Source organism: Heliangelus exortis, chromosome 2 (genome assembly GCF_036169615.1).
Source record: "Heliangelus exortis chromosome 2, bHelExo1.hap1, whole genome shotgun sequence".
Taxonomy (NCBI): domain Eukaryota; kingdom Metazoa; phylum Chordata; class Aves; order Apodiformes; family Trochilidae; genus Heliangelus; species Heliangelus exortis.
In genome coordinates this window covers 148,370,904-148,388,599 of record NC_092423.1, presented here as the reverse complement: position 1 = coordinate 148,388,599, position 17,696 = coordinate 148,370,904, and the positions used below count along the sequence as shown (strand labels likewise).

Below are 17,696 nucleotides of genomic sequence, written 5' to 3'. Positions count from 1 at the left end.
TGTAAGAGGTGCAGAGTGAGAGGTACTGATAGCTTGATCTCAGTTGCTGGAGTTGTGCAGGGGAAGGGGATTGGTGGCCATGCTTTCTAAGTGCATGGAGATGTAGTTCTACAATGGGGCAGGAGATAATGTCATAAAATCATAGAATCATAGAATAATTTGACTTGAAAGGGACCTCTCAAGGTGCTCCAGTCCAAGCCCCCTGCAGTAAGTAGGGACACCCTCAATCAGATCAGGTTGCTCAGAGCTTCCTCAAGCCTCACCTTGAATATCTGCAGGGATGAGGCCTCAACCACCTCCCTGGGCAACCTGTTCCAGTTTTCCACCACCCTCATGGTAAAGAACTTTCTCCTAACATCTACTCCCTGGACAACCTCTTACATGGTTCCACTACCCTCATGGTAAAGAACTTTTTCCTAACATTCAATCTAAATCTACTCTTCTCTAATTTAAAACCATTGCCCCTCATCCTATCACTCCAGGCCCTTGAAATCAGACCCTCTCCATCCTTCCTGTATTCCCCCTTCAGATACTGGAAGGTCACTGCTAGGTGTCCCCAAAGCCTTCTTTTCTCCAGGCTGAACAACCCCAGCTCCCTCAGCCTGGCTTCCTAGGAGAGGTTTTCCATCCCCTGATCATTTTCTCAGCCCTCCTCTGGACCTGCTCCATCAGCTCCATGTCCTTCCTGTGTTGAGGGCTCCAGAGCTGGATGCAGGGCTCCAGGTGAGGTCTCACCAGAGCAAAGTGGCAGAATCACCTCTCTCCATCTGCTGGCCACACTTCTTTTGATGCAGCCCAGGATGTGTTTGGCTTTCTGGGCTGCAAGTGTTCACAGTTGGTTCATTCCCAACCTTTCATCCACCAGCACCTCCAAATCCTTTTCTCCAGGGCTGCTTTCTAAAACCTCATCCCTCACCCAGTACTGATAGTGCAAATTCTTCCAACCCACATGTGTGGGTTGGAAGCACACGGCTTGTGGTTGAGGTTGTGTTTTGTGAATATAGAGTCACAGAATTATGTTTCTTGTAAAAAAACTTCAAGATGATTGAGTCCAACCATAAACCTAATGCTGATGAGACTGTAACTAAGCCTAATACTAAGTACTATGTCTATATGATTCTTAAATACCTCCAGGGATGGTGACTCCACCAGTGTCCTAGACAGCCTGTTCCAAAATCTGATAACCTTTTCAGTGAAGAAATTCTTCCTAGCATACAATCTAAACCTCCCCTGGTACAACTTGAGGCCATTACCTCTTGTTCTATCACTTGAATACATGGTTTTGCAGTGGGTCATGGGAGTTTATAGAGGTGGATATTGAGTAGAAGTATAGTAGCAGACTGTTGGTGTCAAGTTTATTTTTTTGTTCGTTTTAGCAATTTGAGAACACAGGGTCTCGTGTTTGGTTTTGGTGAAGTGAGTGTTGTTTGGTGTGTGGAAAGGCTAAGGACAGAAAATTTGTTTTTTTCTCTGAAGGACTTACTGGAGTGATGGTTGAGACCAGGAACGTAAGATGTGGGGCAGAGAGGCAGGTGTTGCAGGGTCTGTTTTGTGAACATGGAACTAATCTAGTGGGAGGTGTCCCTGCCCATGGCATGGGGGGTTGGAACCAGATGATCTTAAAAGTTCCTTTCAACCCTGAAAATTCTATGATTCTGTGTTTGAGTACATAAAAGAACCATATTAGGGTTGTGGGTTTTGTGGACAGAAAGGTTTATGCCTGTGTCCTGAGTCCATGAGAGCTCCAGAAGGTGCTTTATGGATTTAGGAGGATATGGTCTCACAGCACTCACTAAATTCTAGAGAGCAAGAAGGTGATACCTCAGCCTCCTCTTCTGAAAACTAAATGATCCCATTCCTTATGCAAGCCAGGATGCTGTTGGCCTTCTTGGCCACCTGGGCACATTGTTGGCTTCCATTTCTGGCAACGTTTCCTCCCTGTGTCATCTGCAACTGTTGGGGCAGTGTTGGGAGGGTGGGTGGGAGGGAGATAGTGCAATTTCATCAGGTGTGTTCTCTTTGCCAAGCTGCTTCTTTCTGAAACCTCCAGCACTTATTCCTGCCATGGTTGAACACAAAGCCTTCATGTCTGTGCACTTCTGCAGTGCTTCCTGGCTGTTTGTCAATTCTTAAAGCTGAGCATCTTGGAGATGATAAACCACCTATTTTTTTCCCCTTTAGACTACAGAACAATTGCTTGGTCATTGCTTCTCTTTTTTTTTAATATTTCTTGCTAGTCAAAGGATGGACATTTTTCATAGGTTTATAAGACAGCCTGTTTGCCACACATTGACAATTTCAGTGGTGCAATTGCTGCTAATGCCTTCTCTTTCTCACTTAAATCCTGATGGAGGAACTGGGTTTAGGCACATCGCTTAATTTAAGTATACACATAGGAGTGCTTGTGCTTTAATACCCCTAACTAGAAAAATGCACAAATAATAACAGCAAGCTGAAAGGTGTCTCAGGCTCTTTGTTTGCCTCTGATTTCTTGCTCGCTTAGAAAATAACAAAACACCTCGCAGTCGTTTGAGTGAAATGGATTCATTTTTCAATTAAAATTGCCTGGTTTTAAGCAAGGTTGCCTTTAAAAAAAAAACAAAACAGACGTATTTTCAGGGATGAAAATGCCTACCTCCAAGAAATTTGTGTGGTTCATTCCCCTTCTGCATATGTTTCCTCTGGGTGTTCTTGCCACCAAAAAAATTGGGTGGCAAGAAAATACATGAAATAGCAAAAGCAACTTTTAAAATTAGAGCAAAGCCTCAGAAGATCTACATCTCTGCTCACTGGAACTTTTCATACTCCAAGTTATAAAGTACTGGCTCCTTTATTAATGATGGTTTCAGCATAGTTTCTCAAGGAGAGCTAAAGCAATCGATCATTCATTCACATCAGGAAAGTGCCCTTCATCTTTTCTTTCCACAGTTCCATGCTGAGTATTAACCCACGTTAAATGCTAAAATCAAGAAAGGGAAGGATAATAGGCTAAATTAATCCACAATGCAATTCATCTCCTGTCCATCTGTCTCTGTCTTTCCTACATACACATGACTCTTGCATGCTGGTTCCTCCACGTTCACTCCTCCAGTCTACCCAAATGGTTTCATTGGTTATGACTGGTTTGTGTATACAGTGAGGGGATGGGGTATTGCCACAATGTGCAGCACATTATATTATTTAAAAAACAAACATCCAGCAATGACAGAAAACCTCATGTAGTGTGAAGCAGTGAGCTTAAAACCACCCTTTACCCTAATACTGTAGAGGAACAGTAGCTGGACGTGGGGATGTAAGCATTGAGATTCATATTAAAATACAATGGTCAGGACTACCTTCTCCTGTGGTGCCATGAAAAGCCAGTGGACACCCCTGGCTAATCCCCACACTTGGTAAACTCTTCCTATAGAGGTTTTTATGGTTGGAAGCTCCTAAATAGGGAGACACGGGCTTGTCTTGTTTCAGGTTCTGTTCTGAAATGTAGAGCTAATTTCTACAGGAGTATAAATTAAGAAAAAACATTTAAGCAGATGCATCACTCATGGTTTTCATCTGTGGGAAGTCCTTGGGTTTTAATATGTTGTTTCTTGCATTTTGTGTCTGGTAGCTTCCAGCCTGTGTTCTACAACAAGCAGGTTATGAGAGGAAGTTTGATTTTATTGGACTCCACCTACCTAGTGCTTCCAAAATGATTTAGGGACTAAAAACATATGACAACACCTGTGTCTCTGCAGATTTTAAGGGACAGTTTTTAACAGTCTTTTCATTGAATCATAGAATACTTTAGGTTGGAAGAACCCTTAAAGATCATCTTGTCCCAACCCCCTGCATGGACAGGGACACCTCCCTCTAGACCAGTTTGCTCCAAGGCCATCCAACCTGGCCTTGAACACTTCCAGGGATGGGGCTTCAACAGCTTTGGGAAAACTTGGGACTCTGGGCAACCTGTGCCAGTGTCTCATCACCCTCACAGGAAACAATTTCTTCCTAATATCCCATCTAAATCTCCCCTCTTTCAGCTTAAAACCATTCCCTCTTGTCCTGTCACTCCATGTCCATATAAAAACTCTTCCCATCTGTTCTACAGCCCCTTCAGGTACTGGAAGGTGCTCTAAGGGTTCCTTGGAGTCTTCTCCAGGCTGAATAGTCCCAACTCTTTCAGCTTTTCTTTATAGCAGAGCAGCTCCAGCTCTCTGACCATCTTTATGGACTTCTCTGGACTTGCTCCAACAGCTCCATGTCCTTCTTGTGTTGGAGGCTTCAGAACTGGTCTCATGAGAGCAGAGCAGAGAAGGAAAATCTCTCTTTTACAGTATATAAAATCTTTTCTGTGTCTGTGCACCACATGCAGAAATTGTTTTGTTCTCTCTATCTCTCCCTGCAAGTTGGCTCCTTCTACAGGGTCCTCAGTCCAGCAGCCTTGAGGTTTAGGTGGGCATAATGCTTCTGAAAAACCTGGGAATGTGACTCTGATCCCATCTTCGGTGAAGAGCTGCAGTAAATTATGGGAAGAAAGGGATGGTGACATCAGACTGGAGAGTTGGGCTGATTCCAATGGGATGAGGTTCAACAAGGCCAAGTGCCGGGTCCTGCACTTTGGCCACAACAACCCCATGGGGAGCTCCAGGCTGGGCACAGAGTGGCTGAGAGCAGCCAGGCAGAAAGGGACCTGGGAGTCTGGATTGCCAGGAAGCTGAACATGAGCCAGCAGTGTGCCCAGGTGGCCAAGAAGGCCAATGGCATCCTGGCCTGGATCAGGAACAGCGTGGCCAGCAGGTCCAGGGAAGGGATTCTGCCCCTGTGCTCAGCCCTGGTGAGGCCACAGCTTGAGTCCTGTGTCCAATTCTGGGCCCCTCAGTTCAGGAAGGAGATTGAGGTGCTGGAGCAGGTCCAAAGGAGGCAACTGGGCTGGTGAAGGGACTCGAGCACAGATCCTATGAGGAGAGGCGGAGGGAGCTGGGGGTGTTGAGGCTGGAGAAGAGGAGGCTCAGGGGAGACCTCATCACTCTCTACAACTCCCTGAAAGGAGGTTGGAGCCAGGGGGTCTTTTCCCAGGCAACTCTCAGCAAGACAAGAGGGCACAAGAGGTCTCAAGTTGTGCCAGGGGAGGTTTAGGTTGGACATTAGAAAGAATTTCTTTACGGAGAGGGTGATCAGACATTGGAATGGGCTGCCCAGGGAAGGGGTGGATTCTCCATCCCTGGAGATACTTAAAAAGAGCCTGGATGTGGCACTCAGTGCCATGGGCTGGGAACTGCAGTGGGAGTGGATCAAGGGTTGGACTTGATGATCTCTGAGGTCCCTTCCAACCCAGCCAATTCTATGAATCTATGATTCTATGGTCTCTATGTAGGTTGTGTGTTGTGTAGTTGTTTACTGGTGTTGTTACAGGAAATTTTGGTGCAGTTGCAGGAGGAGTTCCTGGTAACCTTTCCTTGACAAATGTTGAACTGTGGTCCAATCCTTGTGCAGAAGACACAACAGAATTAAAAAGCCCAGGCAAAGCAAGCAGAATTGTCACAGTTTGATGCTATTTATTTTAGGGTGCTAAAAGGATTATTGGGGTAATATGGGAAATGCTGTTGAATGTCAGCTCATGGAGGGCAGCTGAAGTCCTAAGGCTGGAAAGGGAGGGATCTGGGGTTTTTTTTTGTAGAAATGTGGTGCAGGAAGATGTGGAACTTCTGCACAACTGAAGCTGCATGAACAGCTCAAAACAAGTAAGCAGTTTCTCAGCACCTGGAAGGGAAAAAAAAAAAAAAAAAAAAGATTCTGTTGATCAGTAGGCACCAGGGTTCATCAAAATTAAATTATAGCAAATTAAATTAATTTCTGTCTCTGATAAGCTAAGAGGCTTAATGGATAATGAGAAAGAGGGAAGTGTAATACAGCTCCATGCTAGCAAGGCGTTTAAGGGATCCAAGGGGCTCTTTTATTAGGAAATAAAGGGAAACTTGTAAAATTAAAAGTTACTTGGGAATAGTGTGGGTGGGAGAAGGAAAAATAACTTGAGAGGTGACTAATGGCCGTGACATTGTTAGGCTGCTTCCCGTAGGGTCCTTTTCTGAGTGCTCTCTGAGCTGTCAGCAATGACTTGACAGTTTAGGTCTGAGGCAATTCTGGACTAATCTGGAGGTGATGCAGGGTTAAGAGGGGATCTTATGTACTGTCCTGGAGATAATTTAGCTGAAAAAGACAAACCTGAATTTCTGCCAGCAGGTCAAGGAGTAACTAAGCTTGCAAAAAGTGGTCAAGGTCATTAGGGGAGGAAATATTCTCTTTATTTCAGTAATATTGGCTTCTTCATTTTTTTTTTTTAATATTCTTTTTTGGGGAGCAACTCAAAAAAAAAAAAAAAAAAGGTAAAACAGGTAAAACTTTGCAACTTTGCTAGGGTTTGCATTGCTGCATATTGCCCTGGTTGCATTTTTGTGATGGAGTTTATGAGGACTGCTATCTGACTACAGTTCATATATTTTAATCCCCAACTGCTGCACCACGTAGCTTGCTAATTCATAGCTGTGCTCATCTCTTGAAGATGACACAGCACCCATGCCAGGTGAATTTGAAATACCTGCCCTTCCCTTCCCACGTAACCAAAGACCATCCCCTAAGCTCCCTAAAGAAAAATAGCTCCACAACTCCTAATGCTTTCAAGTGACAGGCAAATTGGAAATCTATGATGCTTTTGTTATAGAATATTGTGTGGCTTGAAACTTGGAAGCAGCAGCCTATTTTTGCTTTGACTTTACTCTGCTGGATGATTTACACCTATGCAAAGGGGTTTGCTGACAAACCAGAATTAGAGCTTTTATTTTGCTTTGTTGTAAAGGACTTCTCAACATGCACGATCAGGTCCTAAAGGAGAAAGGAGGAGGGAAAAAAGGGTCGTGAGTGTTAATTTGAAGTTAGAAGAAGTAGATTTAACCTTCCTTTGGCAGTAAAGATACTTTAGGGCTCTGTGAAACAATCTTTCCCCCCAGCTCATCTCGCTGCTTTGTTTACATCTGTCAGAAATACTTATGGATCAGAGATGTCCACTGCATTCATCCCTCCCTGGGTGTGGAAACAGAGCAAGAAGCCTTTGAGGACAAGATGTGGGGCTATATATGGGTAGTGAGCTTTAGTGGTCTAGCACAGCATGAGTTTTCATCCTATAGATAAATGTTGGCTGACAAAACTGTTGAATGCATCAGCCAGGATCACCCATTTCTGGAAGCATTCTGAGGTCTTGGTTTGGGATCATCCAGGCTGTGTTGTAGGCACCCAGAAGGGGTGGGTCACTGCTGAAGAGTGAGGCTTCTCTGCTGGTGCTTTAGAGGTGCCCCTGAAGAACCATGGAGTACACTGTCCAGTTCTGGGGACCCCAATGTAAGAAGGAGATGAAGCTCTCAGAGAAAGTCCAGAGGGGTCACAAAGATGATAAGAGGCCTGGAGCACCTTTCCTATGAAGATGGGCTGAGAGACTTGGGGTTGTTCAACCTGGAGAAGAGGAGGCTCCAGGGAGCCCTTGGAGCACCTTCCATTACCTGAAGGAGGCCTACAAGAAAGATGGGGAGGAAGTTTTTACAAGGACATATAGCAAGAGACCAAAGGGTAAACTTAAACAAGGGAGATTTAGGTTAGATATTAGAAAGAAGTTCTTCACTATGAGGGGTGGTGGGATGCTGGCACAGGTTGCCCAGAGTCCCAAGTTTTCCCAAAGCTGTTGAAACCCCTTCCTTGGAAGTTTTGAAGGCCAGGTTGGATGGGGCTCGGAGCAACCTGGTCTAGTGGGAGGTGTCCCTTCCCATTCTAGGGGGTTGGAATTAGGTGATCTTTAAGATCCCTTCCAGCCCAAGCCACTCTATGATGCTATGACCTCTGCTGGCTTTGCTCTGAAGTTAAGCACCTTAATTAGGTGAAGAAATGGGAATAGGAGACTGAAGGACTAAGTACCTCTTGCTGTTCCGTGGCTCAGCCTATGGTCAGTGCTTGAAGAAATTTTCTAGAATTGTCTTAGTAGTTTGCTGGCACCTATGATCAGCTCCCACAGGCATCAGCCCTTCACAAAATCCAGCTCTAAGCCAGGGAAGAGTTTGTTTGAAGTCTTGTGGTGTTAACAACTTCCTTACTTGTGCTTGCTGCATCCTTAAGTATTTCTGTCTCCAATGACAATGGCCTGTGTGTAAATGCAGATGCACAACCTACTTCTGCATAGGCCACAGATCATGCAGCTCAGTGCTCTGCTCCACATAGTCTAATTTTACCTCTCTTTTTACAAGAAAACTGCAGTAAAAGTAAGCATTACAGCTGCTGTGCAAAAGACAAGTACACAGTTTAGGTTATGCTGCACTGCGTGGATTAACTTGAGCCAGACCTATTTGACCACTCAGCTCCTAAATGCCTAAAGCTACCCCATTTTTCTGCAGTTGCACTGTGCCAAAGGAGGTAGAAAAATAAGGAAGTTAAAGCCAGTATCAGAGAATCAGAATGACAGGCTGGAAGGGACCTCAGGGATCTACAGGCTGGAAGGGACCTCAGGGATCTTCTAGAGCAACCTTTCTACTTAAAAATGTAGTTAAAATGAGGTGGCCCAGCACCCTGTCAAGCTGAGTCTTAAAACTGTCCAATATGGAGGTATCCACCACATCCCTTGGTAGATAACTCCACATTCTAACTGTTCTCATGCTTTAAACTTTTCTTCTGGGGTACAACCAGAAACTCCCCAGAAGTAACCTGTGTCCATTGTCCCCTTGTCTTTTCCATGGGATTTCTTGTAAACAGGGAGTCCCCATCTTCTTTGTAGCCCCCCATTAAGTATTGGCACATGGTAATCAGGTCTCTCCTAAGCCTCCTCTTCTCAAGGCTGAACAAACCCAGTTCTCTCAAGTGTTCTCCAGATGGCAGGTTCTCCAGATCATCCTCTGGACCCTCTCCAGACTGTCTGCAATTTTTTTTTTTTATATAGAGAGGACCAAAAGTGAATGAAGGACTCCATGTGTGGCCTGACAAGCACCAAGTAGAGTGGGATGACGACTTCTTTCTTTTTGCTAGTGTTGAAGCATCCTGTTGGCTTTCTTTGCCTCTGCAGCATGCTGTTCACTCCTGTTGAGCCTGTTGAGCCTGTTGTCCACCAAGACCCCTAGGTCCCTGTCACGGTTTAACACTGGCCCGGCAATTAAACCGAGTGACAGATGCTCTCTATTAATCTCTCTCTCCTCCCTGATAAGAAAGGAGAGAGAATAAGGGAGAGAGATTTATGGGTTGGAAACCAAACTACACAACTTTAATGAAACAATAATGATAAATAGGAAAAATTACTAAATATATACAATGTACAAGAAAATGGATACCACATTCCTCCCCCCTTTCCCCCAATAGCTCTCACGTCACCACTGAGGCTACAGGGCAGCTCTGGGAAAGCCCAGGCTGGACTCCTGGGGTCAGCAGCAGTGGGGAGCTGGAGGCAGGAACACACAGATTCAGGCTGGCATGGATCAGGAGCACAGGCAGAGGAACAGACGGGATCCTTCCAGGATGCTGGGGTGAAGGAATGGAAGCAGGAAAGGCAGGAAGGGCAGGCAGCCGGAAGCTGGAAATCTGGCTTGGCCCTCGTGATCCCTCCAGTTTATCCTGAGGATGAGGTATATGGGATGGAATCCTCTGTTTGGTCAATTCTGGCATCTATCTTGTCCGTTCCTCCCCAAAGGAGGGCTGCAGGTGGGACCTCTTGATGTTTTCCTCAGAGCTGAGCAGTGTCCTTGGCTCTGCACACCAGTCTCTAGCAGTAACTCTAAACATCAAGTGTTATCAGTCCTAGAAACACACACTGTCTGAGAAACTTGCTGTTCATTTCAGCAAGTGCAACTACTTACAAGAGACTTAGTTGAAAGCAGAAGTACAAGACAGAAAATCACCTTTATCCTGGCCCAAACCAGGACAGTCCCTTTCCACAAGGCTGCTCTCCATCTAGGATCCCAGTCTGAGCTGCATTCCTGGGCTATGTATTCCCAGGTGCAAGATCTGTCCCCATTGAACTTCATAAGGGTCTTGCAGTACAACAAAGGGATCCTTGATCTGTACCTGAAAACCTTATTTTTGCCCTTACATCAGGGATCAGGTGAAAGTAAAACAAGCCACAACCTGTGTTAACAAATGGAAATCCCTTTCTCCTGCTGGAAGTGGAAAACAAAGCTCTTTAGGGTTCTTGAATGGCAGCAGGCAGAGAGAAGTCTTTCCCTACTCACTCTGTTGTTGCATTTGGGGTCTGATTACTTTTTTGTCGACGTGGTCATTCATCAAATGTCTCAAAGAAATGGCACAAGCTGTAGGTAAACTCCTTTGCTCTGTCCCTTCAGAGCAGGGAAGCAGCTGGCATCACATCTGCCTCTTGGCTTTGCTCTTTTTAAAACTGGATAAATAAATTAGAGATATGAGCGTTCAAAGTAAAAACTGCAAGGAGCTGCGTGCTGGGGATTATGGATTTGGGGGAGAGGACTTCTTCAGTGAGGAAAACAACAGCCATAGAAAACTCTTAGACATTTCTTCTTTTATTTAGTGCATTGTCTTTGCAATCTCTGTGCATACAGAAATGCACAGTGAGAGATGTTATTCTTCCTGAGAAATGTCCTTTTTGTTTGGGTTTGGTTTGGTTTCGTGCACGGAGTGCTTATTTTCAGAGTCAGGCTGTAGACAGATAAGTCTCACAACTTTTATATTTTAGGAGCTGGGTACCTCCAAAGAATGAGTATTTAATTTCCTATTGTGTGGAGGGCTTTTTCAGAAGCAAATTTTATTCATCGAAGACACCCCTTTAATTAACTTCCACACTTCCATAGAGTGAGGAACATAAAGAAATCTAATAATAATAATAATAATAACAGTGACATATCTTGTTACCATTACATATTAAAATAAAATGCTACTGGGAATGGAGTTTCAGGGCCTTTTTTTTTTTTAATGAAGATCTTAATAGCATTTAATGTAAATTAAATATAATGGCTGTCTGATTCCCGAGCAGATCTTTGAGGCTGAGAAATAAGAAGTTAATTGTGCTGACAATATAGTGGGAAGTGTCAAAATCAAGCATCAGCATGTTGGTTAAAGTGCATTTTGAATTAAGAGGTGGAAGACAGAACTTTTTATTTTTTCTATTCCCGCTCCCGGTTATTTTGCAGCAGTTCAGTGCAAAGTTTGTGCATGGCGTGGATTTATTACACAATGCTCCTAACATAAAATTTACATTAGAATGCAAATGAAGGAGACTTTATTTAACTTGAGAGCTCGGGAAGGATCAGCTGCATGAGCCTAACAAGCCATTTGACTTTGGGAATGGGGAATTGCTGGGATGTAAATCCCTGAGTGGTTCTGCGAGCAGATAATTTAATGAGGTCTGCAAAATGACTGGACATCAACTCCAGCATCTTGGACTGCACTAGGAGGAATTAAGTCGTGGAAGTTTCAGTTTGGAAGCCACTGCTTATGAAATTCATGCACTTGGTGGCAAGATTTACTTGAAGAAAAGATTGGGGATCAGGCTCACTGTGCTCTTAACTCCCTCTCTTGCAATGACAGTGTGGAATCCCAGTGTGGGGTAGATATGACCTTTTCCATCTCAAATTAAAAGAGAGGTAATTAGTCAGCTGATGCAGCTGGTCCTGACATTGTAAATAAATGAAATGCATTTTGATGGATGAATGCAGGACTGATATTTAATTTAACTAAGGAGATCTGTGAATACCTAGTTGTTGGATTCAGTCTTGTCTTCATAGCAGTTTATTTTTCATTCCTGTGTGGTGCTGAAGGCCTCCATGCCTTCTGTGTGCTTGCTCAACCCTTAACAAGCATCTGAATTACTGCTCTGCAGCTAAGAAATGTTTCCTTCATACTACCCTACACTTTCACTTTTATACCTGGTAGGTACAGTGCCTACAATTAAGTGTCCATTTATATGAGACATTTTTCCCACCTGAGCTACCTGAATGATGGATAGAAGCTGCAAAAATTTACTATGGCAGTGAATGTGGGAAGTTTGTGGTGCTTATGTCCATCTTCCCTGACCAGATGGAAATTATTTTTTGGGGGTTGACTTGTTCCTCAAAGGAGGAACAAGTTGATGAGAAAATTGACATAAGTCTTGAAAGTGTTGGTTTCCATCGGTGCTGACAGAGCAAGGAGCTGAAGTGCCAGAATGGGTCTTCAGGACAGAGGGGATTTAAAAAAGACATTTTTAATCAAAGAAATTCCATTGCTCCACATCCTGCCCACCTCAGAAAAAAAGAACATTGGAAATGAGTCCTGTCATGGCCAAAATGTGTTCTCTAAGGGAGAAAAAAAGCATTTTTTCCAAGTTTTTCCTGTGTCTTTCTAGAGTTTTTGACTGAAGCCTCATGAAAAATCACCCCTTGCTTACTGAAAAGATGTGAAGTGCTCCCTGAGGTATCTCAGATGCTGAAAATTGAGCTAATAAATGCCTTTGGGTGCATTTATGTCTCTTCCCCCACCGTGTGTGATCCCAAAGAGCACAACCAGCAACCAGTGCTTACAAAAAATAATGGTACAGGAATTTGGGGTGTGAAGGGACAACCATGACTGGAGAGGGGACTGGTTTAGTTCCCTGCCTGTCTGTTTTAGTACTTGTAAGGCAGCACTACACCTTCATGTTCGTGGTATTTTCCTGGAGATGCTGTCATTAGCAAGCAGATCATCATAGTAAGTAAATTTGAGCTGCTCAGTTTGTGTCTCTTCAGATTTCTTTCCTGAGTACAAAATTTTCTGGGCAAGCCATCAAGTAACTCCCCAGTCCAATCTCTTTTTGCCATACTACCTGTCTCTAGATAATTTTAGTTGCAATACCAACCATCTGTGATGGCCTTGTAACCTGCCCACCCCCTATTTTCACCTTCCCACGTGGACTTTGTGGGTCCGCAGCTGTTGTCCTGGTGCTGATGACAGGAGGAACATTTTAGCAACTCCTTACTAGTATTTCCTACAGCTTTCTGGCCACCATTGCTGGTCAAGGCTCTCAACTGGAGTAATCTTACTGTGTCTCTATGTGTTGTGTTGTCACAATTGCTTGAAAAAGTTCTGTGAATGTCTCATTATGCAATTAATTTCAATTGCAATTCCCATCATCTCTTCTCTTCTGCAGGCATGCAACCCAGCAGGAGACTAATAAAACCATCACGACAAGCACCAAAGCCATCAAGCAGCTGTCTGAGGTTGTCAGAGGCTCATCCAGGGTATGTGTCATTCAAGATGCTGGTGGGGGAGAGTGCTGGGACTTAGAGAAGGAGGAAAAATGAAAAAAAAGAAGACCTAGTCGGTGCTTTAAAGCTGTTAAGCTCCATGTTGTCTTGTAAATTCCTTTCCTGTTACACAACAAGCAAAGCTTTTATTTATTTATAAATCATTGATGGAGAAAGAGCTCCAGAAACTAAGCTCTGCTCCCCAGGCTGGAATTAGAAATCAAGAACTCAGCAACAAGACTTGACTAACCCACACCTGGCTCAGGGTCTCACTCAGCCTGGGTGAAAATACTTCAAGGATCACCTTGGCTCCACTTGAGTTTGGCATTAGTGAAAGACTCAGTTGTGCAGGGGGTGCTCTGGGTGTGGATAAGTTTGGGAATGTGTTGATGCATCCAGAAAGGGCAAAGCAATTGAGTTTGTCTAAATATGACATTGTGATAGATGGGGTGGGGATAGATAATTAGATTTTTTGGCCAGATCAGGGCAAGACTTTGAATTCCAACTTGCCCCACATCATCCATCTGTTGAATGGGCAGACTGGTTTCTGTCATCAGCAGATTCAACTCATCACTGTCACAGGGATATGAAGGGTCCCCAGTGCAAAGACTGAGCAACCAGAAAGTTTCTGACCTCTCCATAAAATCCTTTATACATCAGATGTTCCTGCTGACTTTGGCCTGTGGCCTGCATCCTCATGGGGAAGAGCAGAAAAATTTTGTGGAGGGCAAATCCCAGCTGGTGTGAGAGTTGAAAAGAAATTTCATCCACAGAACAGGTGATTCAGCAACAGAATTGAGAAGAAGGGCAATATATATATACTTGATTCTGCCTGGCAGTTTTCTGTTATATTCTTGCTTCCAGCATCCAAATAGATTCTGGGTCAGGAACTTATCTGAATTCGTATTTTAACCTCACTCTCTGCCTGCCATTCTCCAAAGTCCTGTATTTCTTCAACTCTGTTCTCACTGTCTTCCCATTAAAAAAAAACAAAACCAACACTGCTCTGTGCACACAGCTCAGCTCTGCCCAAGTGTTTTTTACAGCCTGGATTTATGTCACCTGTGAATGGGCATCTGGGATAAGGTTTTAAGAGCTGAATCACCTCAGGCTACCTTTTTAACCAGTGGAAGACCACATTCAGTTCAGCCCATCTAAAAATGATAGTGATCCAGAGGAAAAGCCTGGAATGACCATTCTCCCTATGTAGACATTGAATTTATGTAGGCATCAACCTCAATACTTTGATCTTTGTTAACACGTTGCTTTCATTAGTGATGGGTTACAATTACTGTTTTATTTCCTTTTTTCTTCTCTATTCTGAGAACAATTCCATCAAAGCTTGATGAAACATAAGTTGCCTTCTTGGAGATACGAGGATCTGGGCTGGTTTGTGCTGATCTCCTGGCTCTCTTTTGTGACATAAATTTGGTCTAGAGGGGAATCAGGCAAGGTTACATTAAACCCAATTATAGTGCCACACAGGAATGTCATTATTTATCCTTGAAGCCCATGTAGTGTCCACTGGGGCCTCTCAGCAGAAAAGCTTTTACTGCTGGGAGGAGAAAAATTGCAAAGTTAAAGGAAGAATGTTTAAGCTCTGAAGGAAAATAGACACACAAACAATTATGGTAATGTGAGGAATAAACTTACAGCTCTCTACTGGCATCACATAATAACTTTTTCTGCTCCCTGGTGACCCAAGGCTGGATTTTTGTAAGTAGAAGCAGAGTACCATGCTACAACCACTCTGTTCTTTGGATGGAAGGGAAGTATTTATCTGCTTGTGTTTCACGAGACCCCATGTGGTAGGCAGGGCAGCAAAATGTCCCATCAAATATCCCTACCACAGAAGGTGTCTGGCTCAGACAGCAGATCACACAGAAGTCATGACTTGAGTGCTATATTGAACATTTTTGGAGTTGCTTTGGCCTGAAAGAGCAAAGCATCTTGTGCCCCCTTCCTAAAATAAAACCTTGTAGTGTTCTTGCAGCCCCAGTGAAAATGATTGCTTTTTTTTAGACTACTACTTGATTATTTGGTGTCTCCTACCAGAACTATTTCCCACGATGATAAAGTCTACTACTTGATCTATCTGTACAGGCCTTCTAACCAGTTTTCTGTTTTTCCAAACCAGCAAGAGAGACTTCAGCTGGACAGGCTGAAGAACCAGCTCTCAGATGCCATCCAGAGATACGGAGCTGTGCAGAAGGTGAGGGTCTTGTGTCCTTCCCATCTTGCCAATGTGAACTTGGGATGCATTATATGGGGGTGAGAGTGACCCCTAAAAACATGGAGCAGTTTCTTCCCTCTTTTCTTAATATACCAGTCAGGCAGTGTATCCCTACACTGGAATGTGCAGAAGGATGCAGCTGCAGAGCAATTCAGCAGCAATGGAAAAGGAAAAGAAGTCTCCTTTTGCCAGCTGTGTCACCAAGATCGAGCTGTTTAATAAAAGAAACAAAACTTGAACTCCAGTTCTTTCATTTGCTTCTTGCTCTCCCACATTACCCCAGGGGAGGCTCTGCTGATGAACAGATTTGCTTTGCTTTTAAAGACTTTAGTAATGATTTAAATTTACCATCCTGAAACTGCTTCTCTCCCCTCTAGTAACAATTTTGAATATATATCTGGATTAATTGAATCTTATGCAAATACAACCTGAACAAACTCTGGTTGCTTTCTTATGCTACTTAAGTGAGTTTGACCCGTGTCTGCAACACATCAGAAGAATATATTGTAATTACACAGGTGTAATGGAATTTGGCTGGCAACATGCACTTAATAATTTATGACTATTAGAAACATTCTGTACTGATTGATTCCCCAACACTTGCTGCCTGGGGTTTAAAAATTAATAAATAAATAAATCAAAGAACATAAAATTGCACTTCGATAGCCTTTAATAGCATTGGATTACATCTAGCTGTATCCTATATTTTTAATTATTTCTCTGCCCTACTCCAAACCCTGCATGTGGGGGTTTTAAATGAAATTATTTTATCCCACTCCATGAGAAGTTGGAAGGACTCAGGGAAAGAGCTCCACCCCCATCTACACACAGCTTTTTCAAGCTTTAATTTTTATGTTCACGAGTACAATCCATCTGAACTGTACATTTAGGGTTGGTTTTTGGGGGGGTTTGATTTTTTTTTTGTGTGTGTGTTTTTTTTAAACCTGTCATCAATTCAGAAGTGCCAGAATTAGCCACTGCAGTTTGTGAATGCCCGGTTGCGTCAGGAAACCAATCTGAGTGGTAAATTGCTACTTATCCACATCCTAGCTGTCAGTTCTTTAATGCCTGTTTCAGTTTTGATAACCTTGTCATTCTGGAAGCTTTAAAGACTTTTTAATTCCAGCGAGACCAAACTTTTCAATGTAGCTGTATTCTTTTTCTTTTTTTCTAAATAACAGTGGTTTTTGTATTTCTTTTTCTATGTCCTTTTCTTTAAAAAGCAGAAGAAATAGCTTCATGTGATTCTGCTGTGATTCCCTCCCTAAATATTTGGACTCTATTTGCTCAGCCATTTTCCTTTCCCCCCCCCCTTTTTTTTTTTTTTAACAGAAAATAGCAGAGAAATCCAAATCATTGCTTCCTACTGGGCAGAGAAGTATCAAACAGGTAAGATCACGTATCTCTCTATTTAATGGTGAGTACTTTGATTTAAAAAAAGGCTGTTTTCTAACTTCACTAATGATGCTGAGGACCATGGTGATCCCCCACCCTGAGGCCAGTGAAGGGATTTTCAAATAAAGATGTGTGACATCTTTGGAGGGAGATGATACAGGACCCAGGAAAAAAGCCAGACATAAGACCTGCTTAATCAGTCTCTGCTTTTCTGTTCTCATGGGGCTGTTTTTTCATTCTTGGTGGGAGGTTTTTCTACTCTCAAATACATCAAAGAGCAGTACCCTGGGAGCTGGGCTCATAGGCTAAGCAAAATAATACTCTAAGTGAAATTTTGTTAGAAGGAAAAGGTTTTTTTTCTTAAGACTCAGTCCTCAGTTTAAAGAAGAATCATGTGTTCCGCATTCTTTGGCTACATTACACTGCAGTTAATTATTATATTCAAGTTCAAATAGAGCCTTTGTTCCCCTCTTTTTGCCTATATTAGGAACTTTGTCAATTAATAATTACTACATGTAATTAGAGTATGGGAGTTTTGTGCATAGATTTAATTTCGTAGGTGTCTGTATACACAAAATATATTTAAATGTTTGTATTCATGTATACATAGGTAACACAATTAGGAGTGCAAAGGTATGTGTGTGTATATATATATGTGTGTGTATATATATATATATGTGTGTTTTCACATTTTGCAATGCAAAATATGTAAATATTTATGCAAAATACCATAAATGTGTGTGTGAGCTTATGTGAGACATTTACACAAACTTCAGTGTGAGGTTTGGTGCCAGCAGAACAGTAAACTACAACATGAGTCCAGCTGAGATTGGTTTAGT

At 43.0% G+C, this 17,696-nt stretch overlaps 1 protein-coding gene across 2 annotated transcripts in view; it reads left to right on the top strand.

Annotated features, from left to right (window-relative positions):
* The window catches only part of TSNARE1 (t-SNARE domain containing 1), a 519,764-nt gene that overhangs the window by 222,909 nt on the left and 279,159 nt on the right, over window positions 1-17,696 (top strand). For both annotated transcript variants that reach the window (XM_071738512.1, XM_071738513.1), the window contains 3 exons: window positions 13,133-13,223; window positions 15,367-15,441; window positions 16,795-16,851. In XM_071738512.1, coding sequence (XP_071594613.1) covers window positions 13,133-13,223; window positions 15,367-15,441; window positions 16,795-16,851 — 223 coding nt within the window. The remainder of the gene's footprint in view (window positions 1-13,132; window positions 13,224-15,366; window positions 15,442-16,794; window positions 16,852-17,696) is intronic.